A 27,357-nucleotide genomic window follows, 5' to 3' on the forward strand; every position below is an offset into this window, starting at 1 on the left:
GTAGTAATTATAGTCAAAGAAAAACAACTATACAGTACAGAATATTTTCAAATACTCTGTATGCTAAACATCATTAAGAGTAGTATCAAAAACCTCGTAGTGTGAAATAAAATTAGAGATAGATAGCATCATTGTCTTATCTGCTCAACAGAATTTGCCAGACTATATAAAAATCACTTACCATTTGATTTATTTTTATGTTTGGTTATGTTTTTCATGTGATGTAGAGAAAAAACTTTCTCCCTAAAATATTTATTATAACATTTGCAATAGAGTAAAATCTGGAAACATTTGGAATGTCCAGCCATTTAAAAGGATGTTTTAAAAAGAGGACATGGGGCTTCCCTGTTGGCACAGTGGTTGAGAGTCTGCCTGCCGATGCAGGGGACGCGGGTTCGTGCCCCGGTCCGGGAAGATCCCACATGCCGCGGAGCGGCTAGGCCCGTGAGCCATGGCCGCTGAGCCTGCGCGTCCGGAGCCTGTGCTCCGCAACGGGAGAGGCAACAGCAGTGAGAGGCCCGTGTACCGCAAAAATAAAAAAAAATCAAAAAATAAATAAATAAAGGACTTGTTCTTAGAAAACTATATTTAATGAAAAAGGTTATACTTTCTTAGAAAAAAATTATGGAGCAAAAGTAGAAATCAGTGCATTGACGTGTATATGAATGTTTAGTCTGTAGGTAGTTTCTATTTTTTCCCTTTTACACTTTCTTATATTTGCTAAATTTTCTTTAATGAGTATATGTTTTTTTGAATGCAAAACAATTCACCGTTAATTGTTTTTAATTGCAAGAAAGGTGATAATGATGACAAGTTGGCCTTCTTGCCAGGTCTGAAGCAGGAGATCTAGGGCACAGCCAACGAAGCAGATTCTTTGAGTGCTCCAACTTACCGAGCCGCCCATCCATTCTCACATCTCTCCTGCTTGCGATTTTGGTGCATGTATCGTGATGTTGGAGTAGAGCTGATGTCATGGGAAAGGAAGAAAATTCATCATGAGCTTTAGTGTTCAAGAAGTTGATTCAGCTATTAGGTTCACTTGTCTAAAAGAAAGACTTGAGGTTGCCCCCAAAAATATATTGGCTAATATTAAAATAATCACATATACTTATTACAAAATTTACATTATGAGAATTACTAACACCAAAAACAATGACATATTTCCTCCGTAGATTGAGAAAACTGTCACAGCAGAATATGAACTAGAATATCTACTGCTCGAAGGACATTGCTTTGACATAATCACAGAAGAACCTCCTTGGGGTCTGCAGTTTACACTGGGCACAAGAAATAAACCTGTTGTCGTTGATACAATAGTGATGGCCAATCTTGTAAGTATTATACATACTCAATGGATGATACTTAATTAGATGTTTTGGTGAAATCCTCCAAGTTTTCCTAATAATATGAAATAATTTGTATCCTACTGTTACTGAACAGCTCCCAGAAAAAAATCCTTGAATAAGGTAATTAAATAAAGCGAACATGAAGAGAGTCATACTTTCAGAATGTGCTTTTAAGGTTATTGCAGAGTCTTCTTCCTTGGAATTCATTTATAGAAATCATTCGTTCCACAGTTAGTAAACACTTATCTTGGAGTATTCATGAATAATCTTTCTTAAACAATTGGACCTCATTTTCATTCATATAACTATGATCATGTTTTTCTCATCTTAAAAGGGATATTTTCAATTAAAAGCAAACCCAGGTGCTTGGATACTGAAATTACGCCAAGGAAAATCTGAAGACGTCTATCAAATAGTTGGGTGAGTTATATAAACCACTTGCAAATTTTTATATATAAATAAGTTTTTAGTGTGATATGACCAAGATCATCAAAACAACTAAAATACTCACAAATACCATTAGTATAAAACAAAAACTTCTTATAAAACTGTGACATTTGTTCCTATCATTGTTTTATTTCAAAATATAAAGGTATGACTGAAGTATACATCTTGTTCTTTACTCCATCTCCTAATTTTCTATAGACTTTTCCATGTGTTAACATAATGAACATATTTATCATTTAATGACTATATAGTATGTATAGCATCTTATATAGCAAAGCCATTATCTGTGAGTTATGTTCAGTTTTTCATTTTTATAAATAAGAATGGTTTCTTTCATAGTAAATTTCCTACTCATTAATGAGTCTAGTATACAGCAGGGATCATCAAACTTTTTCTATTAGGAGCCAATAGTAAATATTTAATGTTTGAGGGCACACATGATTTTTGTCAATATTTTCTTTTTCAACAACCATGTTCGAATGTAAAAATCATTTTTAGCACAGGGGCCATACAAAAATAAGCCACCAACTTGTTATTGCTCACCAGCCATCGTTTGCCAGCACCTGGTAAACTCTTTTTTGTACCCCTTAATATCTGTAGTGTTCATTTATTTCAATAAGTATTTATTGGGCACCTATGATTATAACAAGCAGTGTGCTTAACAAAGGTAATATATGGGCAGGGGTTATTCAATGCTTTTTTCCCCTTTTCCTTATAGTGCCTAGAACATAGTGTCATTCAACAAACATGCTTAATAATTTAAGCATACAAAGCTGGGAATGCTGAATTCTTCTTTTTAAATCTTTTTTTTTATTGAATGAAAAATTCTTTAAATTCTATAGTGCTTTACAATTTTCAAAAGTTTCACACACACTATTTCATGTAATCCCATAATAACCCTTTTCTTCCCCATCCCTATAGTGCCCCCCTTTCCCTCTCCCCACTGGTAACCACTAGTTTGTTCTCTCTCTATATTTGTCAGTCTGCTTTTTTAAAATATTATTCACTAGTTTATTGTATTTTTTAGATGCCACATATAAGTGATATCATACAATATTTGTCTTTCTCTGACTACTTCACTTAGCATAATGCTCTCCAAGTCTGTCCATGTGCCTGCAAATGGCAAAATTTTATTTGTTTTTAAAGGCTGAATAGTATATGTGTGTGTGTGTATACACACACACACACACACACACACACACACACACAACACAGCTTCTTTATCCATTCATCTGTTGATGGACACTCAGGTTGCTTCCATGTCTTGGCAATTATAAACAATGCTGCTGTGAACACTGGGGTGCCAGGACTGGAATTGCTGGATCATATGGTAATTCTATTTTTAGTTTTCTGAGAAACCTCCATACTGGTTTCCACAGTTGGCTGTACCAATTTACTTTCCCCCCAACAGTGTAGGAGGGTTCCTTTTTCTCCACATCCTTGCCAACATTTGTTATTTGTGTTCTTTTTGATGATGGCCATTCTGACAGGTGTGAGGTGATATCTTGTTGTGGTTTTGATTTGCATTTCCCTGGTGACAAGCGATGTTGAGCATCTTTTCATGTGCCTGTTGGCCATCTGCATTTCCTCTTTAGGAAATGTCTATTTAGTTCCTCTGCCCATTTTTTAATCGGGTTGTTTGTTTATTTGATGCTGAGTTGTATGAGCTGTTTATATATGTAGATTATTAACCCCTTATTGGTCCTATCATTTGCAAGTGTTTTCTCCCATTCAGTAGGTTGTCTTGGTTTTGTTGATGGTTTCCTTTGCTGTTCAAAAGCTTTTAAGTATAATTAGGTCCCATTTGTTTATTTTTGCATTTGTTTCCTTTGCTTTAGCAGACAGATCCAAAAATTACTGCTGCAATTTATGTCAAAGAGTGTTCTGCCTGTTTTCTTCTAGGAGTTTTATAACATCTGGCCTTACATTTAGGTCTTTAATCCATTTTGAGGTTATTTTTATATATGGTATTAGAGAATGTTCTAACTTCATTCCTTTACAAGTAGCTGTGCAGTTTTCCCAGCACCACTTATTGAAGAGACTGTCTTTTCTTCATTGTATACTTTTGCCACCCTTGTTATAGATTAAGTGACCATAAGTGTGTGGGTTTATTTCTGGAGTCTCTGTTCTGTTCCGTTGATCTGTGTGTCTGTTTTTGTGCTAGTACCGTACTGTTTTGATTACTGTAACTTTGTAGTATAGTCTGAAGTCAGGGAGCATGGGGAATGCTTAATTCTGTGATAGGGTGAAGGGTAGGGGGAAGTCAGTATTGACATTAGAAATGAGATAATACCTCAAGAGAGTTTTGAAGAATTATAGGAACTTACTGCTAGTCATACGACAGCCAGAACATTCCAGGAAGAGGGTGGAGGTACAGATCTCTCATCTAAAAGTCTTAGGGCCATATGTGTTTTAGAATATAGCATTTTCCAAATTTTAGAAAGTTAGTATAGTACACATATCATATGTTATGATGTATTGAGCAGGATCTAAGAAAGCACTTCATTAAATATCATTTCTGTCACAAACGTGTGAAATTCACACTAAAGGAATATATAATGACTGTGAAAGAAAACAAAAAGATAAGACACAGGTGGAGAAAATATTTGCAAAGCATTATTCAACAAAGAATTATATAAAGAACTATCAAAATTCAACAATAAGAAAACTTGATAAAAAATGTGCAAAAAACTTGAGCAGACTCTTCACCAAAGAAGAGACATGGATGTCAAATGAGCACATAAAAAAGATGTTCAACATTGTTAGTTATAAGGAAAATGCACATTAAAACCAAAGTGAGATACTGCCACACATCTATTAGAATGTGTAACATTAAAAAGACTGACACTAACAAGTGCTGATGAAAATATGGAGCAACAGGAATTATCATACACTATCATTAGGAATGTAGAATAGTACAGCCACTTTGGTACAGTTTAGCAGGTCCATAAAAATTTAAATACACACTTACCATATGATCCAGGCATTTCACTCATAGGTATTTACCCAACATAAAAGGACATATATGTTCATACAAAGACTTGTACATTAATGTTTATAGCAGCTTTATTTGTAATTGCGAGACACTGGAAAGAACCCAAATGCTAACAAGTGAAGGAATTATCAAAATGTGGTATATCCATCCAATGGAATACTACCCAGCAATATAGAGGAATCAACTATTGATACATGCAGTGACATAGATGAATCTCAAAATAATTAATGCTGAGTAAAAGAAGTGAGGCAAAAGAAAAAAAGAGAGTCTATACTGTATGATTCCTTTTATAAGTTGTAAAACGGTAGGTAATTAAGACAAACTATGGTGACAGAAGTCAGATCACTTGTTGTTTGGAGATGGAGGGTAGCTGGGGTGGGGAAGGGGCAGGTAAGCAGGCAAAGTGTTGGAGATAAACAGGTGAATAAAACACAGTTCCTACCCTTCCACAATTCATCCCAGTAGGAAAGACAGTTAAGGAAATGAATGACGGTAAAACGTTTTAAGTGCTACAAGAGAGTGCTGTGGTGGTACAGAAAATAAGCAAAATACACTGTTGACTTTCATATTGACTCTTCTTATAAAAATCATGGTTTCAAAGGATAAATTTGCTTCGTCTTCTTTGGTCTTTGCAAACTGTACTGCCAAGAACTCTGTGTTTCTAAATCTGCCACTATTGTTTCACTGTTGTTTTTTGCAAACAATTAGGTAAGCTGTGATTCAAATTCCTTCTCTGCCACCAACTCTCTGTATGAGTTTGCAAAAGTTTCTGAAGTCTTTATTTCCTCATAACAAGAGGGGATAATCCTACCTATCTTGCGGGGTCTTGGTAAGGACTACATGAGATTAGTGTCTCATGTCCTGAGTTAATGTCCATTTCCTCCTCACTTACTCTTTCTTTCTTCTTTACAGTTACATATATTATTGTATATGTATATTGTATAATACATATGCGATATGTATTATATATAATATGCATAGTATATATTATGTAAAACAGTTACTATATTAGGTTCTATTTTATCTTCTTTACCATTATTTGTTATTATACACAGCCTATAAATGGATGGTTTAGGGAGAAAATAGCCCCTGATTTTGTGTTTAAGTACCACTAACAAATTAGTGCAAAACTGATTTTTCTCATTCACAGTTACCCAACTCTTGGTGATGGAAGGAATTTCAAATTTGTTTATGTTCCTTATAAATGATAATATCATAAATTTCTCTCAGTCATAATTTACTTAACTCCAAATACGATTAATATGTCACTAGATAGCCAGAGTGGAAAAAACATAAATGATGCTACTCTTTGATTTTTTTGAAATTAAAGTTTCAGTAATGAAAAACAGGTCAATATGAAATATGACAAAAATGGAAATTCTATTTATCCCAATTTATGATTTAGTTCTAATTGATATTACATTTATATTTAAGCAAAGTATTCTTGAAATATGCTGAAAAGCTAAGCTGAAGTAATATTGACATGAGTTTCTAAGTTCAGATTTTAAAACCATGACTATATAGTTTGATGTTTTTAAATTTGCCTTTTTGTTTATTAGGCATAATCCTCACATATGTACTTTTTATGTCTATCCATGTTTTTGTAATCTTTAACTGCAAATCATCTACCCATACTCTGTGTTGACTATTATTTACCTTGAATTCAAAAATACTCAATAAAATTATTCTCTCCTAGAAAATTTTTGTAGCTCTACTAAAATCAGACAAATGCTTCTCAGATTTTCCTAATTACAGAGAATAGCAGATGCTTTACATATACATATATATTTTTATATATGCCTTCAACATGCTAAATTATTTTGCTAGTCTTTTTCACTTGAAATCTTCAGGAAAACAGATTACCTAATTCGTAGTTATTTTACACCTTTGAAACTGATCTGCTTCTCCTGTGCTTTATATAGAAGGCAAGAGAGGTTTCAGAGCTCTGCCCACTGGCCCTGGCGGTGGTTATAGCTCACTCTTTGTGAAGCCCTTCTGTGAGCTCTTAGAAGGTCTCTAATTGCTGCACCTCACTCTCGTTTGATTCCCTGGTCCCAGTTGGTGCATCTCTATTCCAGGTGGCTTCTCTAGCATCTTCCTCGGTCTCTGGGCATCCTGGGCTATACCCACAGCGTATTTCTGCCGAGGTCTCCTCATATCTCCAGGTTGCTGTTTTGGCAGGACGCATGACTACCCCATGATAACAAAACCAAACCTCTCCTACTTGGCTACTTCTGATCCATGAGAAGTACTTATACATCACTTGCCTAGCAAACTCTAGGAGTGCAGGCTGGTCTCAAAGGCAGTAAGAGTGGTAATAGGTCAGTCCTCAAATATCAGTCCATGGTCCATTTTAACTTTCCCAGACAAGAGCCAAATGCAGTCCTCTGTGTCTCACAACTTCAGGAAAGTACATTGCAAAGTGCTTTCCCCTTAAAGCATCTGCCTTACTGAGTTTAGGATTAGAAGGTAATGCTCCCCACACTTCCCCAGGGGGCGTGTAGAGGTGCACACTCACAGCCTGGCAACAGCTTTCTCCAGAGACGCTCTTCAGCCTTCATCTCACTCCTTTCCTCCTTTCAAGTGCCTCAGTTGAAGCATTTTAGTATCTTTTTAGTACCCCACCCCCCAAACTTTTAGTTCTTTACCATTACATTGCCATTAGTTAAATATAAGCTTGACCAAATTCACTATTGATCATAGGTTTTATATGTTTCTTTCATCTTTCACATTCATTTTTGGTTTGGGTGGCTGACTTTCCATATCAGAGACGGAGTTAACACAGGGAAATGGATTCTTGATTGGACCAGGAAGGATTGGAAGAGCTAGCTCTCCAGGAGAGCTGGCTCCCAGGACCAGCCCAGGAACTCACCAGCCAGAAAGAACTGCTACCTCTCCCATGATCAGAAGAGTGAGAAAGCATGAAGCTGCCCCACCAACACGTCAACTCCCTGTCAGTCCCCAGAAAGCTGAGTTTGCACACTGGAACCCTGGCATAGACAACCTCTAGGTCTCCATGACGTCGCTTGCCCAAAGAAAACAGGCATCACTGCATTGACCCTCTCTTACTTGTAAATTCCAAATCACATGCACATGTATCTGTTTAGTAGAATCTAATTATTAACCAGAACCATAGCTGTAAAAGAATCTACAAACAAAAAAGAGTTTTTAGCTTTCTAACCTCTGCAGTATATGCTAAAAGGTGGAATGGATATTGCCTGCCATATCACGATATGCACCAGGTTTCTACAAATATTTTCTATAGAAACTTTAGGGGTATACTCTTGATTTTAAAGGCCTGAAAATGTTTTTGCCTTTCTTTGGCTTATTTTCTAAGTCCTGATAATAGTACTGATTATAATTCTCCTCAGAATGCTTGAAACAAGACTTCGTCATCATATTCTGCCATCCAGTGTTTTGGATTCGAAATGAGAGGCATGATTAACTTTTCCTTTACAAAAAATTAAATGATATTTAGAGTTAGAGTTCCAGGGCAAATATGTATGCGTCCTTTTTTGTAAAGTAATACTTCCTGATGTGTAATGAATCCTTTCATTTTGAAGTAAATGGCTTTTACTGAGAAATGCTCTCTCACGTCTCTTATTGACGATATAAATGATTTGAGTGCTCCTTTTTTTCCCTGTATTAACTCCTTATCAATGAAGCCCGTGTCCTCTGACTTCTTGGCTTGTTCCCTTCATTTCAGTTGCTGACTGTCTTCATGTATCCAGTGGTTTTAGCTGCTTAGTGTTACTTACACAGGTGTAACAGTGCAGTCGTGAAGAGCCAGACTACTAGGGCTTAGTCTGGATCTAGGATAATTATTGTACCTTCCTCAGAGGATGGGTGTGTGGATTGCATGAGTTAATATCTATAAAGTGCTTAAAATAGTGCCCGAAGTAGAACAAGAATCGTCATCACTATCCCCTCTACCATGTGGGATGGAGGAAGTTGCTTTAGATCTTGTACGGGCCTAACTGCAGTGTTGTGCTGCCTCTGTTCTGGTCTCAGTGGATGGTGGATCCGACGGCTGAAGTTGCTGATGTCCTTGAGCAACATTTGGGACTGGAAGCTCTTGCACGTTTTTAAGAGATTTGACGCTTCTACTACATAAGTTGGAATACTTTCTTTTTCCCAGTGGTAAATGTTGGCAGGGGCTGTGCCTCGTGCTGCGGATCAGGCACCTCATCTGAGGAACTGCGAGTGAGAGTCAGAGACGTGTTAGTCGGCATAGCCCTAGAATGCCCAGGTTTTTATTTTAGAAAAATTTTCAAGCGTATGTTATGTCTGACTGAATGCAAAGTATCTACTAATTTGACATCTGATTGCTTTCCCTCTTTGAAAAAATTCAGTTTTATGGTAAATGCTTTTTACAGTAGCATTTTTCAGTTCATAGTGAAAATAGTATCAAAAAATGTTTGAGCAAAGCTGTCATGTTTGATTTATTTATGCAGTGTTGAAAATTAGACTATGAACTACATAATGTGTCATATAAAATAGATCCAAGTGATGCAGATGGACATGACAGACACATTTGCAGTCTTTTAAGTTTAATGATATACTTCAAATTTTGGCATTTGAAAATGGCTAGTAAATAATGAAAAGTAGTTGTATGGTGTAGATTTCCTTTGATTATGCTGTATAAACAACTTATTTTAAAGTCTAGAAAATGTTTCATATTTTAATTATCATTACAATATATGAAAGATCTGACTTTTGTGATAATTTTAGTGTACAGTAATAAAGATAAGCTATAATCTGCGCTTTCTGAGTGACTAGGTGATATCAAATTTAGTGAGTTATTTTTGTACGATCTTAATTTGTATTAAGTATTAATATTAATACTTATTAATTAAGTATTAATTAAGTTAAAATTGGATAATTTTGAAAATTGTAGTGTATTGCAGCATATCTTTTTTTTTTTGCGGTACGCGGGCCTCTCACTGTTGTGGCCTCTCCCATTGCGGAGCACAGGCTCCGGACACACAGGCTGAGCGGCCATGGCTCACGGGCCTAGCCGCTCCGCGGCATGTGGGATCCTCCCGGACAGGGGCACGAACCCGTGTCCCCTGCATCGGCAGACGGACTCTCAACCACTGCGCCACCAGGGAAGCCCTGCAGCATATTTTAATTGACTATAGAAACAGCAGATATGACATATACACAAATGATATTATACTTATGTCTATTGCAAAATGAATTTATTTTGTTATTTGTACCATCATAATTGTATGTCTTTTCTTAAATTGATTATAGATATTTACATGTTTTTTCTGCTTCTAGGCATGAAGAAACTGACTCTCAACCAGACCTAGGAGATGTCATTGTTGTGCTAAACAGCTTCAAAAGCAAAATACTGGAAGTACAAGTGTGTGAGGCCAAAGCTCTTTACAGGCTTTGTTCTTAGTATTAAGAATTCTTTTTTTGTCCTTAATTAATTACTTTTTATTTTACTACTGATTTCACAGTTTTAGTACCTAAAATCTCATATTGGAACTCTGGCAGTGAAAGGAAGAAGAGGATTAAATCATGAAGGGAAAGCAGAGAGCTTGAAGATAGAAGAGAAGAAACGATTTTTTTTTTAAGTTATGATGTGTCTACTGTATCTACTATATTTGTAACCAAATTATGTTATAAATTAGGCTTCAGAGATGAGATCAGGAATTCAGGTTGAAAAGTTGCCCCTTTCAACAGGAAAAAAAAAAAAAAAGTGATGTTTCAAAAACCAGAAAAGTTTTTAATGATGGCAGGTTTAGTTCTTTTGGACAAACTCACCTACTTAAAATCAGTAAAAATGCTGGGCGAAATTTTTTTTTAAAATTTTAAAAGCACTGAGGAGCTGACAAGAATGATAGTAAGGAAATACAAAACCAAAATTAAATGGAAAATGAGAGCCTAGCGAAGTAAGCAGGCACCGAAGCTTCTCTTATCCCAGGAAAGCTGTTGTTGCCCTGAGACATTTGTTCGTCCTGGTGCACCTGAACTATCGTTTTGATTTAATTTGCAAGGTGATGGGGACAGAACTTAAAACCCTAGACCCACATAAAGTGGGTAATCTATTAGAAGACCCTCTCTGCAATAAGCTGGCTATAGCTTCAGGGTAAGGATGAACCATAGTAAAGTATACCACACAGTCTTTTAGCTCAAATGGGTATCACCTAAGAAATCAAAGGAACCCTGAGCCTTGAATTTGCACTAAAATGGCTCCAGATTAATAAGGTTTTACAGGCATCTGACAGAAACATCCAGATATCTCTGGAATAAGACTACTTTATCCAAATAAACAAGGAAAACCAACAGAAATGGCAAATAACAGAGCAGATGCACAAACACTCCATATGTTAGAATTATTGACACAGACACTGAAACAACTATGCCTAAAGTGTTTAAAGAAATAAAAGACAGGCTTGAAAACAATTGCAGGGAATAAAAAACTATAAAAAGTGCATATCTGATTTTTTTTTAAAGTAAAACTTCTAAAACTGAACAATACAATGACCAAAGAATTCAGTGGGTGGCTTTAACAAGGCCTCAGGAGAGAACTAGTGAGTTGGAAGATAGACCAAAAGACGTATCCCAAATGCAACTGACCTTATAAAAGAGGAAACTACAGCAGAGAGTATATAAAAGGCATAGAGAATAGAGTGAGAAATCTAAGATACCAGGATTGCATTTAAACATGGCTCTGCCACTCATTAGCTGTGTGACCTTGGACAGATTACTTAACCTCTTTCTATCTCATTTTCCTTATCCATAATAGGAGTTAATGATGAAACCCTCCTTATAGGTCTACTATAAGGATAAGATAATTTAGCTTTATGAAGTACTTTATGAGTGTTTAAAAATAAAATCCATTTAAATGGAGTTCCAGAAGGTGACGAAAGACAGAATGAGGTACAGGTATTATTTGAAGCAATAATAGCTGAGAATTTTCATGAGTGATGAAAGGTACTAATTTGCATATTCAGGAAGTCGAGTGATTCCCAAGCAAGATAATGAAAAGGAAATCTACACCTAGACTCTTGTTAATAAAACTGCAGAAAACAAAAGACAAAGAGAAATCTTGAGAGTAACCAGAAGAAAAAAGAAAAATTACCTTCAAAGAACTATAGTTAGCCTGACAGTTGGTTTCTCAGCAGTAATAATGGAAGCCAGAAGATAATGAATGACATCTAAAAGCACTGACAGAAAAAAGGAATGTCAACCTCGTATAATTCACCCTGAAAAGTATTTTTCAAGAAAAAACATAAGGTATTTTCAGACAAATAAAAAACTGGATTTGCCACCAGCATGCTCACACTAAAGGAAATTCTAAATGGTATACTTCAGGCAGAAAAAGAATTATCTCAGATGGAAGATCTGAATTTGAAAAAAGAATGAAGAGAAAAGAAAATGGCAACTCTGCAGATGAATCTGTGAACAGTGAATATATAAAACAACAGTTATGTCTTAGGATCTTAAAAATCAATTAAAAAATAACAATAGCATTTAAGGCATTATATAAATAAGGGTGTGTATAATAACATATAAGGTTCTTATATTGACCAGGACAAGGATTATGATTACTTTTAGACTTAAGGGCAAATCTGAATGCTTTACATTTCTAAGATAACCATTAAAAGAATAGAAACAAGGCATAATGTCATAGTGAAGAGGAAAATGGAATGAAGCAAATTAATATAAATGGACTAAGAAACAAGAAATAAAGCAGAATACATGCGCCATTGAAGAAGCACAAAATAGTAAGTTAGAATTTAACCCAATTACATTAAATGTAAATGGACTACATGTTCCAGTCCAAAGACTAAGATTGTCAGACAGGATTTTTTTTTAAATCCCACTCTATGTTTGCAAGAAGGAACACCTAATATATAACAATACAGTTTCAGGGTAAAGATTAAAAGTGTGGGAAAAGTATACTAGGCCAATACTAACCTAAACAAAGCTTGTATGGCTATACTAATATCAGAGGTATTAAAACAACATTATTAAAGGTAAAGAAGGTTACTTTATATGTGTATATAAGGCAGAAATAGAATTACCAAGAGAAACTGGCAATTCTCTATAATACTGGGATATTTTTAACATACGTCTCTCAGTACTTGATATAACAGGCAGACCAAAAACTCATTAGAGATGGAGATTTGAGCAGTGTGATTGTAAATCTTGACCTAATAGATGTATACAGAACACAATAGCCAATAACACCAAATGAACAATCTTTCAGACACAGACATTAATAAAAATTAGCTTTACGTTTAGTTGAAAAGCAAGTTTCAACAGATTTCAGAAGAATGAACTCAAACAGAGTATGTTCTCCATCTACAGTGCAGTAGAAATTAATATGCAAAGATAACTAGAAAACACCCATTTTGCCAGAACCTCTGTGATCTAGTAATGGTAGGCTACCAGAACTCAAGCCTGACATACTGCAGGGATTCTAAACCACCAAATCATCAAAATTGACCTTGCATCCCACATCATAACCTGTTTCTTATCACCTCTGCTCTTTTTCCTGTGATCAGTTTTACATGTTTATACTCATCTTCGATACTGTTTTTCCTCTACTGGCTTTGGCTTCCTTTCTCAGGAAGAGAAACTTATACTGTGTCCTTCCAGATGAAAAACACCACAAACTCAGACCAGCTGCTTAAGTTACTAACTCATCCCAAGCCTTTTAGGACCAGCATTCCAGCTAGTTTTATCCTAGCCCTACAAACAGGAGAGAAAAATATTATTTCTGCTGGGAGACTGGGGATGTCTTATCTTTGAGGAATTTTGATCATTGAAAAATTATTTTCTTTTTCTTGAGCTGGTTTTTTTTCACTGTCTGTATTGGCTCTAATTTTACCTGTTGGTCCCTGGTATAGAGGAGGTCTGACACTTTCACCAAAGCCACCAAATCTTTGAGGGTGATAATCATGCCTTACCTGAAGCAAACGTTCTACAGCCTAACCTTACCTAGGTGCTTCGGTTGTTTCTTAGTAACAGTTTTATCTGCTCACCTTCCATCTCTCAAAATTATACAAAAGGACAGGAAAAAGGGAGGAGAAAAGATAAGCAAGATAAAGGTTCAGCCCATGAACTCCAGTAGCCACTAATAGGAATTCCAGGAAGGAAGAACAGAAAATGGAGGAAGGAAAGTATCCCACAGATAGAGGAATATAAACACATCCATGTGAAGGGGTCCACAAATGAGTGAAAAATGGCCCACACGAGATCCTAAAAACTACCAAGGAGAAGAGGCGGGTCACTGCAATAGAACGACACACTAGCATCAGATGTTTCATTTTCAAGACAACAAAACAGAGATTCAGTGTTTTGAGGAAAATTACTTTGAATCTAGGATTCTTCAGGCAAATATTCTCTGAAGGGTGAAGATTTAGAAAAATTATCTTTCACACCCCTTCGTGAAGGTGTTTGCCAGCACGATGAAGATGAAGCAGAAGAAAGAGGAAAATAGGTATTGTAAGAAATGGTGAAATCAGTGTGAAAACCAATGCAAAGAAAGCTCGAAAGAGGCAGTTAATTGTTAAGCCCCAAGAAAAATGTCTTCAAGAAGACAGGAATTCCAGACAGTTAAGTAACAAGAATAATAAACTGGAAAATATTAGGTACATGGTAAAGAAGAAGTATATCTCACCACAAGAAAAAATAAATACAGTAAAATTCCAAGAAAAATACACTTCTGTATTGGTGAAATGTGAGAAAACAGAATCCATGGGAAGCAGGAGGAGTGTCCTAGGAGGGCGTGGTGGTCACATCATCGTAACTATGTGGAGGAAACGTAACTGTAGTAGCCTTTCAGCTCTTCAGTGCGTTGTATTTACAGGGTCACAATAAGCACTTTTTACTGATTTTCAAGTTGTAGAATAAACATGGCATAGTGCAAAAGATACAGTTATGTTTACCAAGCTAAATGTAAATATTATCCATACTTACAATGCTAAAGTAAAGTTTTAGCTAATATAAGTTGGGAGGCAGAGGGAAAAGGTAGAGATATTAGTGTCCTTATAACAGGCCATGCAAGAGAAACTTGAATTTGTTGGAATGAAAAATACAGATTTAAGCATTATTTAAAGTTACAAAAATACTCAGTAGAAGAACTAATGACATAGTATTATCAAAACCTCCGGACAGAGGGGAAGGGAAGGGTGATATAAGTAAGCTGTTCATCTTTTGTTACAAAGAATGAATAATGCCTAAACTCTATGAATCAGATATACAGTAGATAACATCCACGGTTGACAATTCAGTAAATACAAGTATAAGCACATTATTTAGCAGTATGTGGAGGTAGCCACCGAAAACAAGAGGCTGAACTGAGAGTTGAAATCAGATTGTGTCTATAATATACTAAGATCTTTCTTGGCTTCATTTACTACAACTATCTTAGATTTACAAGGGTCATCTTGTCTATATATTTCTAACCATGCAGCATAATATTTAAATCTACAAAATTCTAAAGTTTTTCTTTACCATGCTATCTAGGTACAAAAAAAGCCAGACAGAATTCAGGAAGATATCCTTTCTGATAAAGATGAAAAAAAAGGAGTGTGGGATTCCATTAAAAGGTGATTACTAATTAATATTTTAACTATAGACCCATCGGGAGCCTAGTTTGTGGAAGCCCTGCAGATGGGAAATATTTAATTCAAGTACAGATCTTCTCTAGAAAGGATAAGACAAATACATAAATGTTACTGATGTAAGACAGGAAACTGGAGCTATAAGACAACTGAACATAAAGGGCTGTTCAAACCAGGGAAGGGAAAGTCTATATCCAGTTAGGAGGAACCTCAGAAAAGACTCTGGAGGAGTGTGTGGCTAAGATACGTTCTAAAGGATGGACAGGAGACAGAGTGAAGGTACCTGGTTACGTGAAGTCAAAAAGATTAGGTGTGTTTCTCAAGGAACAGGAAGTAGCCCAGGTTAGCTGGGATGTTGAATATAAGGGGGAATCTTTCAGTTAGGTTGGGACCTATATTAGTTAATCAAAAAAGGAATATTTTGGCTCACATATCTAAAGAGTCCAGGAGTAGAACTGACTTTGGGCATTCAGGTGATGTAGTCCAGAAACTCTTTCTCCAACGCCTAGTTCTATTATCTGTGCTTCCTTCATTTTCAGACAAACTTTTACAAGAAAGAGCTTGCCATCTATCTCCCATGGGAAGAAATTGCCTCTTTCCTGATAGTTACCAGCACATGTTCCAAGTCTGACTCATTGGCCCAGCTGTTGCCTTGTATACCAGACTGAACTGATCCCTGTGACTTACTGACTAATCTTGGGTCGTGTGGCTACCTCTAGAGCCAGCAAGAAGGCCCATCCTGCCTAAACCTCGTAGAATGAAATTAGAGGAGGAATCGCTACTCACCCACCCACCTGCCCACAATACCAAGTTACTGTGACTAGAAGTGTAAAGGGCGTTAGGTGGGCAGCACAGAAGTGGGCTGCTGTGATCCACATTGTAGACAACTCGGAAAGTCCATTTTAGAGATTTGAAATTTGAATTATGATAGAGAACTATTGATCATTTTTATCAAAGATAAGAAATAGAAACTTCAGGCCAAATAGCTTCAGCAACCTAAGCAGAAGCACTCTCGTCATTTTGGATGTTGCCCAGTTCAGGCCTCTTTTTCTATAGTTGACTCCTTGTTTGACAGGAAGAATCGTGTTACTGTCCCAGTATGTGCATTGAACTGGTTACTGACCAAGAAAGGCTCGAACTCACTACTTTGAGAGGACTTCAGAGCAGGTTCGTTTGACAGGGGATAATGTAACAGGATCTGGGCATTTTAAAGAGTATCTGTTCATGAGTTTCCATGAAAACCAAAGGTAGAGACAAGAAAGAGTAAAGATAACTGTTAGCCTATGGCTTAGCCACTTACTACACAGCGAGGATACCAAAACAAATGCTGCTTTGTTAGAAAGAGAGAGGGTAAGTTTGGGGGATGGAAACTCCTCCAGATGCATAAGTATGTTACAGTGTTTTCACTTCTTTATCTTAGTTTTAATCCTAACTTCAAGTGATTTTTTTTTTTTTCCTCCCTGAATCAACTGTGTATTTTTCTTATTTGGGGGATTACAATGAAAAAACATTGCAAGAATACATCTGCCATAACAATTCTTATTTGGCAAAATATATTCCATGTCAATTGTGAATTGTTTAGTTTTCTAAAATCAGTCATTTTAAATATCTGTGCATATAAAAATGAGGTTTCTAATTAAATAAACATTTTCAATAGGAAAAAGAAGAAACGATACACTATGAATACCCCAAATAAGATTCAGTCACTTTTATATATGAGGTGGGGCATATCAAAGGCTGGTCTGGGTCCAGAAAGGGGTGACATTGACAGCTGGGCCCAGATGAGGCTGTGGCGATGTAAACCACATCGTGAATGGACGTGGTTCCCCAGTGCTGTCTTATCCCTCCTGGAGACACGCCCAAGGCACAGAGGTCCCCGCAGCCTGTGGGGAGGCTGTCCCTGGCCGGAGGAGCTCTAAGCTGTGGGTGCCTCTTATAGCATCTTGTCCTGGGAAGGCACATTCACAGCACTCAGGGGCCTCCCCTGTTAGCACAGACGGAAGCTCTGGTGTGCCACTGTTAACACTTGCACATTCTGTTTCTTCGCTCACGATTGGCCTTCCTAAAGCCTCAGTATGTTGCATATAGCCATAGAATGCCACAGTTCATCCTCTGCTCTTAAAACAACTTTTGTAACTCACAAAGATTCAAAGGTATTATCCCATTAACCTAGAGAAAATAGAATTGTATTCTATGTTGTCCAATTTTAAAAAATCATAAAACTTCAAGTTACATTGTCACATGTTTAAATAATTCATAATTTTTAGGATAAGTACTTGTTTACAGTGTAATAACCATTCAGTTTGAAAAGCCTTCCTATTTTTATTTCTTATCAAATTTAATATTTAGGTATGTAAAGTTTGCAGTTGTGTATTAAGAAAATGACAGTCACTTCTTTTTCACTCAAAGTTTCACAAGGAGCCTGCATAAAAAAGAAGACAATAAGGAAACAGACGTTCTAAACATTTTTTCAGTTGCTTCTGGCCATTTATATGAACGCTTTTTAAGGTAGGTATATTTTTTTATTTAATGTTTTGAAAAGTAATACATTTACATGGTCCAAAAAGAATTTTTAAAGTTTAAAAAAATAAAAGAAATTACAGTGGAAAAAGAAAAATCTCCCACCTCTGTTTCCTTGATACCCAGTTCCCTTTCCCACAGGAAACCAGTGTTATTATTTTCATAGCCTGCCAAATATATGTATAGACAAGCCCAAATATGTATTTTTGCTTTTTTTAACTCCCTTTTCCCAAATAGTAACAAAGTACATAGTGCTTTTGCACCTTGCCTTTTTTATTTTTTTTTTACCTAAAATTATGAAGGAAGTATATTTTCTAAATACAGTGAAATTCCATGTGTTTGATTTGAAATATTGTTATTCTTTAAGGTTAGAAAATGGACATATTTTGTAGTAAGATGTGTGAGAGAAAAAAAGAATATATAGTAAATTTTCCTTTCCTGGTGAAGAAATACCATGTTTTATAAAAAGGGGGAGGAGTCTGAGAGAAGGAAAGCAATATTTATAAACTACCAAGGGCTATTTCTTAACTGCTTCTATAGAAGGATCACAGAGAACGCCTCAAAAATGTTTGAATATGTGTTGATATTTTAAGATGTACTTTAGATACATCTGTGTCTTCTCCAATCAGAGGTCTAGGATAGCAAAACAAGTGGCCTGTCCAGTGACTTTATCAAAATACGACATGTTGTTCAGCCCTTCAAGGTTTACACACCTGCTATTAGTGACACAGTAACAGAGCCAAGATTAGACGCTAGTTTAACTAAACAAGACTGTTTCAGACTAGCTTCTTTCTCTTGTCAGCTGGACCAAACAAAAAGCAATCAATTTAGTCTATACCAGGTATATATATATATATATATATATATATACACACACACACACACATACTTACGTATATACAATATATGTGTATATGTACATATATTCTTATACGTTACATACTTGCTGAGCAGCCATAATATTTGAAGATACGTCACTATTTCTCCATAATTCATAGTGAAAACTACCAACTAATATCTTTAAATATTTAAAAGCCTTAAGAGAAGTAGGATGAACCCCTATTAATGTTAATTTATTGAGTTTATTGTTGTTTTATGCAGAATTATGATGCTTTCTGTTTTACGGAACACCAAAACACCAGTGAAGTTCTGGTTTCTTAAAAATTATCTCTCACCAACATTTAAAGTAAGTACATTAATTTTTTTAATAGAGTAGTTAATATTTCAGAAGTAAATTCTTTATATCATTGTAAGTTCACATAACATTTCTCTTTTCAGAATGAGTCTTTTGAAATGTATATTTACTCAAATTACTATATGTAATCAATTTAAAACCTCGATAATCAGTATTTTTTAATCTAGTTTAAGAAAAATTCTATGCAGCTTTTATTTAAAGAAGTGATTAAAAACACAGCAGGAGATGGTTTATGTTTAAGTAAACTCAAAATCAGGATTAGTGGGTTTTCATAACAATAAGTAAATAAAAGTTGGCAATGAAAAATATGTACAGCTTGTTAATTAAACGAATTAGATTCTGTCATATTTTGACAAAGAAAGGCAGGAACAGTAGAAAATATGAAAACTGCACCACAGAGAATAGTTTGATAGGACCAAGAAGAGTGGGGCTCTGGTATCACATGCGGTGCATCGGTTGGTGTGGTAATGTGGGCACTATAGGTAGTGTCTCCAGCAATTTGTATTTAGAAGTTTTTCGACGGCCAACATCTGTTACCCTTTACTCAGCCCTACACTCTTGCCACAGAGTGTACCCCGTTTCTTCCTATTAATCAGATTCCAGGCAAGTTAGGGTCTCATTCAACAGCAGTTCAGAGAAATTTTCTTTCTAGACCAAAACCAGCTGTGAAAGCAGAAATAAAAACAGGCAACCATGCTTTTATTCCTTGGCGTTGCCAGGCACATTGCTAAGTACTTTACCTGCCTTATTCAGTTGCTCTTCATAAAGTCCTATTCCCAGAAAACCACGACTCAGAAGTTACATAACTGGCCCGCACAGTTGGGAGGTATCCAGGACCACTCTTAAGTTTAGAAACCCACTAGAAGGACACACAGAACTCAGAAAAGCAATTATACTCACAATTACAGTTGATTACAGCAAAAGGATACAGATTAAAATCAGCAAAGCAAAGAGATGCATAAGGCGGAATCCAGGGGACACCAGACCGAGCTTCCAGTTGTCCTTTCGCAGTGGAGTCATGTGGACAGAGCTTATACCTCCCAGCAAAACGGTGACGGTACACATGGAGTGTTGCCAATTAGGGAAGCCCACTCAGACCTGCTGTCCAGAGTTTTTATTGGGAGTTGGGTACATAGACCCACCTGACGGCCACCATGACTGACCTTAGCATCTAGCCCCTCCAGAGCTTGAGCTGATATCTTGTGGCCCAAGGTCTCCATCATAAATCACATTGTTGGCACAGACTATCTGGTGTGGCCCTAGGTCCCCAGGTAAATACAGACGTTCTCATCAGGCAGGATATTCCAAGGTTAGCATTTACTTCCCAGGAGCGAAGGGCAAAGGTCCCAACTATTCTTTGAGCAGGATTTGTCCTTTATGGCACAGGCCTTAGATCAAATAGCTAATTAGTAGCTGAGATTTGAGCCCAAGTGTTCCGACCTCAAAGCCCAGGTGCTTAACACTTATGAAACAGCTCCTCTACCCTCCCCACCACCACCAAGAGTGCCGCCTCCTGTACTTACTTGTAAACTGAAAAAGAACCCATAAATATAGACAAGAAGTCTTACTAGTTTGTTACTAAACTTCTAACACGTGATGCAACACTGCATCGGGGGATTTAACTCTGCATATACTGAGATGATACAATGAGAAGATTCTCTTAACAGGAAATTATATCATTCACTAGAAACGCAGTGCTGTGTGTGGAAAAAAGCCTTGTTCTGCTGCATGGCCAAAGGTGATACCATATCTGAAATAACATTTTCCTTCTTTTTGTAATTTGTTCTTTTTGCTCGAAATTTTTACCTTTTATATTTTTTTCAGGGAAATATAACGTGTACAAATGGTAAATGTGCAACTTTGATGAATTTTTACAAATTTAAAACACCTGTGTAACCAGCAGCCAGATATGGAAACAGAAATTGCTAGTACCCTAGATCTTTTCCCTTCAATTTTAAAAGCATACTTCCTTTCTTCCTTCAGATCTTCGCTGAATTATACCTACTTTGGGAATAACCCTTTCCAGACTACACTATGTAAAATGACAGTCCCTTCTGATCTTTCATTGTATTTCCCTTCCCCTTTTATTTTTCTCCATAGCACTATCTTCTATAGATACCTTACTAATTTCACTTATTTTATCTAAAATGTAAGCCTCACGAGAGCCATGATTTGTGTCTGTTTTGTTTCATTACTGGATCCCTAGGGCCTAGCATAGTGCCTGGCACATAGTGCATTCTCAGTGAACATATTTTAATACATATTCGTTGAATTAAAAAAAAAGTTTTTCTAATTTATCCTAGGTTTTTTTTTTAAGTTTGAAATGAAAGCAGTGACTCCCGGTAACTGTTCTAGCCATAATTTCAACATTTTGCAACTCACAGATAAAACCAATGCTTACAGTAAGGAACATACTTTAAATCTACATCGTTCTTACAAGAGCGGGGAGAATATTAAACTAAGCATATAACGAGCAACTAGCTACAAGTGAGAATTGAGGAGATGAATGCAAATTCTACATTTGCTGACCCGTCTTTACCCACTCCTTTACCGTCATCCCTCTCAATATTTGGACTCTTGAGCCAAGCTTAGCTAACAGTGTACATATTTAATTAACTGCCCTGTTTTAAACAGAATAAGATACTCTAAGCCTATAAGACACTGAATCAAATATCAAATATTCATGCCACAATAACTACCTTGTATTTTTAATCCTTCAATTAAATAGTCATAAATCTCAAACATGAAACTCATATGGAGAATATAATTTATCAGTTTACTACTAATTTTGTGGGTTTTGTACACCCTTTTCATCTTCCTATCTCTCTGACCAACCAGCATGTTGACATGTGCATAAAGTGTTTGATGCACAGGTGTTCCACGGTCCAGAGGCTTTCCTTTCTATCATCAGGTTTTCTCAGGTCAAACATTAGTAGTAAAAGTAGAGGAACAATTATCTTATTTAATAAGCCTGCTAGTGTACCTATTTTTAATGCCTTTAAACTACAAAGTTTTATGTATACTTACATCTTTATGTTTGTCAGCATTGTCTTATTTCTGATTAATAGGTGTAAGTTGTAGAAGTACTGTTCAGACGTTTTACCGATTCATTTGTAACAACTTGTAAACTCTAACCTTTAAAATGTTAATTTTTTCTCCAAAACAAAAACTGCTTTCTGTTCCTTGAACATAGTCTTTGATTTGTGTGTGTGTTTTAGGAGGTGATCCCTCACATGGCTGAGGAGTATGGATTCCAATATGAACTAGTCCAGTACAGGTGGCCCCAGTGGCTTCATCAACAGACGGAAAAACAAAGGATTATTTGGGGTTATAAGATTCTTTTCCTTGATGTCCTTTTTCCTCTTGCGGTGGACAAAATCATTTTTGTTGATGCTGACCAGGTAATAAGATTAACTATTGTTTTTAAGAGTACTTAAGACTTTTTTACACTTCTGAGTATAGGGATGCAATTTATGTTGCCGCTTCTTATTACTGTCTTTGTTGCCACGCTATGTAAACATAAGACATATTTTTGACATATAAGCAAAGTATCTTTTTTTAAAAAAAAAGTCAGTATTCCAGGGGAAAATCAAAGGTGTTGCTAGAAGTACCATTTATTCCTTAGGACGAGGCAGTTTTTTCCTCTGAAGTAGTAGTTTTTTGTTTTGGGGGTGGGGGTCTGGTAATTAAAAATAAAAGAAATACTTATATTAGTCATAATAAAAGTAGCTATGTGAGTTCCTATGGATATGAGCTGAAATTTGTTTAAAGTGAACTATTTCTTCTTGCTGGAAAAGTTAGCAATTACACACACACTCCTCTCATTTTTCCACCTTCGGCCACATTCTTTGGCAATTAGCCAATAACCAAATCCCATCATTCTGCCACTTAAAGAGTCCTAAATTTGGCCAGAAAAAATTATGGTCCTCAGCTTTCAAAATTTATATATCCAGAAGGTTTTATGACTTTTCCCCTTTTCTCCTTGCATGCCTTTTTAATCACTAATGGTAAAAAATATTTTTAAAATACACAGGATTTCTCTTAAAAATTTAAAAAAATACACAGAATTTCTAAGAACAATAATATGTAAATATAAATATTACATAAATCAAATGCACAAGTTAGTATTTTTATTTAGGACCAAAAGTATATTTTCAAATCCTACTTTATAATTTACTTGTATTCTAAATTCTATTACTTTTATATTATTTTTCAAATTGATAGATATGAATCATTATAATTAAAAACTAATAGGCAAAAGTGTAATGAAGTAAGCATTTCCAAGCATACTGTCTGACATAAAATTTATTTTTCCTATTTTCCCCCAATATATACAATAATATTTTTCCAGCAGGCTAGAGTCTATTAAAAAATGAAGCATACTAACATTATGTCATTGAAGCCACTGAGAATAATTAAGAGATTTTTCTTTATGATTCAAACTAATATTTGCCAATATATAATAAGGGAGATATATCATAGAAATCATTTTGAAGTATTAATCTATACCTTGAGAAATTAAGAGCTATGTACTTGTATATTTAATTCCTTACCAAAATATATTTTGTTCAAAATACCTTGATTACAAATCAAAACCACAGTGAGATATCACCTCATACCTGTCAGAATGGCCATCATCAAAAAGAACACAAATAACAAACGTTGCCAGGGATGTGGAGGAAACGGAGCCCTCCAGCACTGTTGGTGGGAGTGTAAACTGGTGCAACTGCTGTGGTGAACAGTAGGGGGGCTCCTCAAAAAACTAAAAATAGAACTAGCACATGACCCAGCAATTCCAGTCCTGGGTGTATATCTGAAAGAAACAAAAACACTGATTCAAAAACATACACGCACCCCAGTGTTCATAGCAGCATTATTTACAGTTACCAAGATATGGAAGCAACCCAAGTGTCCATCCGCAGATGAATGGATACAGAAGATGTGAGGTGTGTGTGTATGTATATAATGGAATACTACTCAGCCTAAAAAATAAAAGAATAAAAAGAAAAAGAATAAAATGTTGCCATTTGGAGCAACATGGATGGACTTGGAGGGCATTATGCTAAGTGAAACAAGTCAGACAGAGAAAGACAAATACTGTATGATATCACTTATATGTGGGATCTAAAAAATACAACAAACTAGTGGATAAAACAAAAAAGAGGCAGACTCGTAGACAACAAACTAGTGGTTACCACTGGGAAGAGGGAAGGAGGGAGGGGCAATATAAGGGTAGGAGATTAAGAGATACAAACTATGAGGAATAAATAAGCTACAAGGATATACTGTACAACACGAGGAATATAGCCAATATTTTATAATAGCTATAAATGGAGTATAACCCTTAAAATTGTGAGTCACTATATTGTACATCTGTAATATATACTACAGGTGTATATCAACTGTACTTTAATTTAAAAAAGAATATTAAAAAATACCTTGATTAAAAATGATGTAACAAGCTATTCTTATTAATGAGTAAGACCACTGTCATACAGACTGGGTATGTAAATTTTAGGCTTCTTTTAATCTGTAAGGGCAAAAGGAAAAAATAGAAATTTGGTAAACTCATGCTACATGACAGAACTGTGGGGAAAACTCAGTTCTCTGTCTTTCTACAACAAGGTGATGATGATTTGAGATTCATATTACAGGGGCTTCTATTATTTTATAGTCTTCATCAGAGAAAGTATTCTAATTATTTAGGTTGTGAGACATGACCTAAAAGAACTCCGAGACTTTGATCTGGATGGAGCTCCTTATGGGTATACTCCCTTCTGTGATAGCCGCACGGAAATGGATGGGTATCGTTTCTGGAAGACAGGATACTGGGCATCACATCTTTTAAGAAGGAAGTACCATATCAGGTAAGAAAAGTCATACTCTTACCTTTGAGTGAATAAATAACTTGTTGAATTACAATACTCAGTTTTCTTGGAAAATATACAATAATGGCAGCCCATTATCTAGTGCTTATTACATGCCAATCACTCTTACAAGACTTTACGTATATTAACTCATAAAATCTCTATGACAACCTTTTGAGATATTGCTATCATCTCTAGTTTATAGATGTGGAAACCGAGGCATACAGCATTTGTGTGCCTTGCCCAGGCTTATGCTGCTAGTTCATAGCTGAGCCCGGAGTTAAACCCAAGTACTATGGCTCAGCTGTATGTTCCTAACTACTGTAGAAGATTTCAACTTGGTTTGTCGCATAACAAGATGAAGACTGTCTTCAAAGCTGTTACTGTTTCGTAGGCCCATGAGTTTCAGGAGATCTTGGAAAAACTTAAGGTGACCTTAAGAGGATGTGGATCCTAACAGCGTCATATCAAACTTCAAACTCCTTGGAAACAGTATTAGACGTCAGGAGCAAATTATGAAAGGATTCATTATTATTAGACCCAGGGATATCTAACGTTAGTACCAACACTGTAGACAATCACTGGAGGAAAGTAAATCTATGTAAACAACGTAGGCTCTCAAGGAGTCTTCATTTCTTGCAGTGCCTTATACGTGGTGGATCTCAAGAAGTTCAGGAGAATCGCAGCAGGTGACAGGCTCCGGGGCCAGTACCAAACTCTCAGTCAAGATCCAAACAGTCTTTCAAACCTAGATCAGGTAAGTAAAATATTCATGGAATAATTTTCAATGCATAGACATAGACTGTTCTATCTCCCTGTTTATAGATGTCAAAATCTTGTATTTTTAGCCTCTTTCTTCCCTTTATGCAATTTTGTATTAGCTATCTTGACTTACATATTTTTTCACTTCAAGCCTAACATTTTCAGAATAGCGTTTGATCCTCACCTTTCCATGCTTAAACCTCTTCTTTCCACTATGTGCCCTATCTCACTGTTACCCTAAATTTTTCTTACTTGCTTCCATCATCATTTAAACATGTCTGTCTCCCTCCCCCCTCCCTTTCTCCCATTTCTCTTTCTCTGTGATTTTTAAGATCAACTCCCTTCATCCTGTGCCCTCCCTGACTACTGCCTTACATTTTGTTTTTCTTCACAAATACTTTTTTTCTCAAATCCCATTATTTCCTCATTATTGTATACTGCTCATTTCCTCATTTTAGCAATTTAAACAGAAGAAAAAGACCCTGTAGCCTCTTTATCATTATTCCTCTTTCCAGTGACTAAAGAATATAGGTTCTGGATTTCCCCGGTGGCACAGTGGTTAAGAATCGCCTGCCAATGCAGGAGACACAGGTTCGGATCCCTGGTCCAGAAGGATCCCACATGCCACGGAGCAACTAAGCCCGTGCACCACAACTACTGAGCCTGCGCTCTAGAGCCCGCGAGCCACAACTAGTGAAGCCTGCATGCGTAGAGCCTGTGCTCCGCAACAAGAGAAGCCACCGCAATGAGAAGCCCGTGTACCACAACGAAGAATAGCCCCCGCTCTCTGCAACTAGAGAAAGCCCGCACGCAGCAACGAAGACCCAACACAGCCAAAAATAAATAAGTAAATTAAGAATATAGGCTCTTACTAGACCCTTCCATGTTTGTTAGTTCAGGAAGTATCTGCTGAATATTTGCTATGTGTCAGATACTCTCCTAAGCCCTGGGACATCAGAAAACAAAACAGAGATCCTTAGCTCATGGTGCTTTCATTCTAGTGGGAAAATAACTAAATAAATTAATGAACAATATTTAAAGGTAATAAGTGCTTTAGAGAAAAAATAAAACACGAAAACGTGATAGAGTTCAGAATGGTGAGTAGGGGTTAGAGTTTGTTGTTGTAAGCTGAGCGGCCATATGTCTATACGCAGGTGACGTGCAGATGGAGGCTTAAGAGCTGAGCACGCAGGTATCTGTGAGAATCCCAAGCAGAGAGGATGTCGAATGCAAAGGTCCCAAGGTGGGCGTGGGCCTTCCATGTTTGAGGAATAGTACAGAGGGGAACAATAGTCTGGCATAGGGAAGAGAGGTGACGGAGGGTCTAGATAATATAGAAATTTGAGGCTGTTTGTTTAAAAATTGAGCAAATGGAATATTATAGGTCAAAATACTAATGATTGATTCAGGAGCACACTGATGAAGGACTGATTTAAAAAAATCATTCTTGAAAGTTGAGAGAACTCCAAATATGTATGTGTGCAAATGCAAGGTAGCGTCTTTGCAATATTGCCAATTAGTAAAAAACAGACGTAGAGTCCTCAGTAGACCCCAGTAACATTCCAGATTTAAATTGTGAATATCACATTTTTATAATTCTTAGTCATTTCCCCAGTGGATTATTCATAAGGAACCC

At 36.3% G+C, this 27,357-nt stretch overlaps 1 protein-coding gene across 2 annotated transcripts in view; it reads left to right on the plus strand.

Moving 5' to 3' along the window:
- The window catches only part of UGGT2 (UDP-glucose glycoprotein glucosyltransferase 2), a 164,129-nt gene that overhangs the window by 121,009 nt on the left and 15,763 nt on the right, over positions 1-27,357 (plus strand). For both annotated transcript variants that reach the window (XM_027115971.1, XM_027115972.1), the window contains exons 28-36: positions 1,173-1,331; positions 1,681-1,766; positions 10,072-10,156; positions 15,280-15,362; positions 17,787-17,885; positions 18,999-19,083; positions 22,311-22,493; positions 24,799-24,959; positions 25,602-25,716. In XM_027115971.1, coding sequence (XP_026971772.1) covers positions 1,173-1,331; positions 1,681-1,766; positions 10,072-10,156; positions 15,280-15,362; positions 17,787-17,885; positions 18,999-19,083; positions 22,311-22,493; positions 24,799-24,959; positions 25,602-25,716 — 1,056 coding nt within the window. The remainder of the gene's footprint in view (positions 1-1,172; positions 1,332-1,680; positions 1,767-10,071; positions 10,157-15,279; positions 15,363-17,786; positions 17,886-18,998; positions 19,084-22,310; positions 22,494-24,798; positions 24,960-25,601; positions 25,717-27,357) is intronic.

The sequence above is a fragment of the Aethalodelphis obliquidens genome, unplaced genomic scaffold (genome assembly GCF_003676395.1).
Source record: "Aethalodelphis obliquidens isolate GAN/ISIS:26980383/991018 unplaced genomic scaffold, ASM367639v1 scaffold15, whole genome shotgun sequence".
Lineage (NCBI taxonomy): Eukaryota > Metazoa > Chordata > Mammalia > Artiodactyla > Delphinidae > Aethalodelphis > Aethalodelphis obliquidens.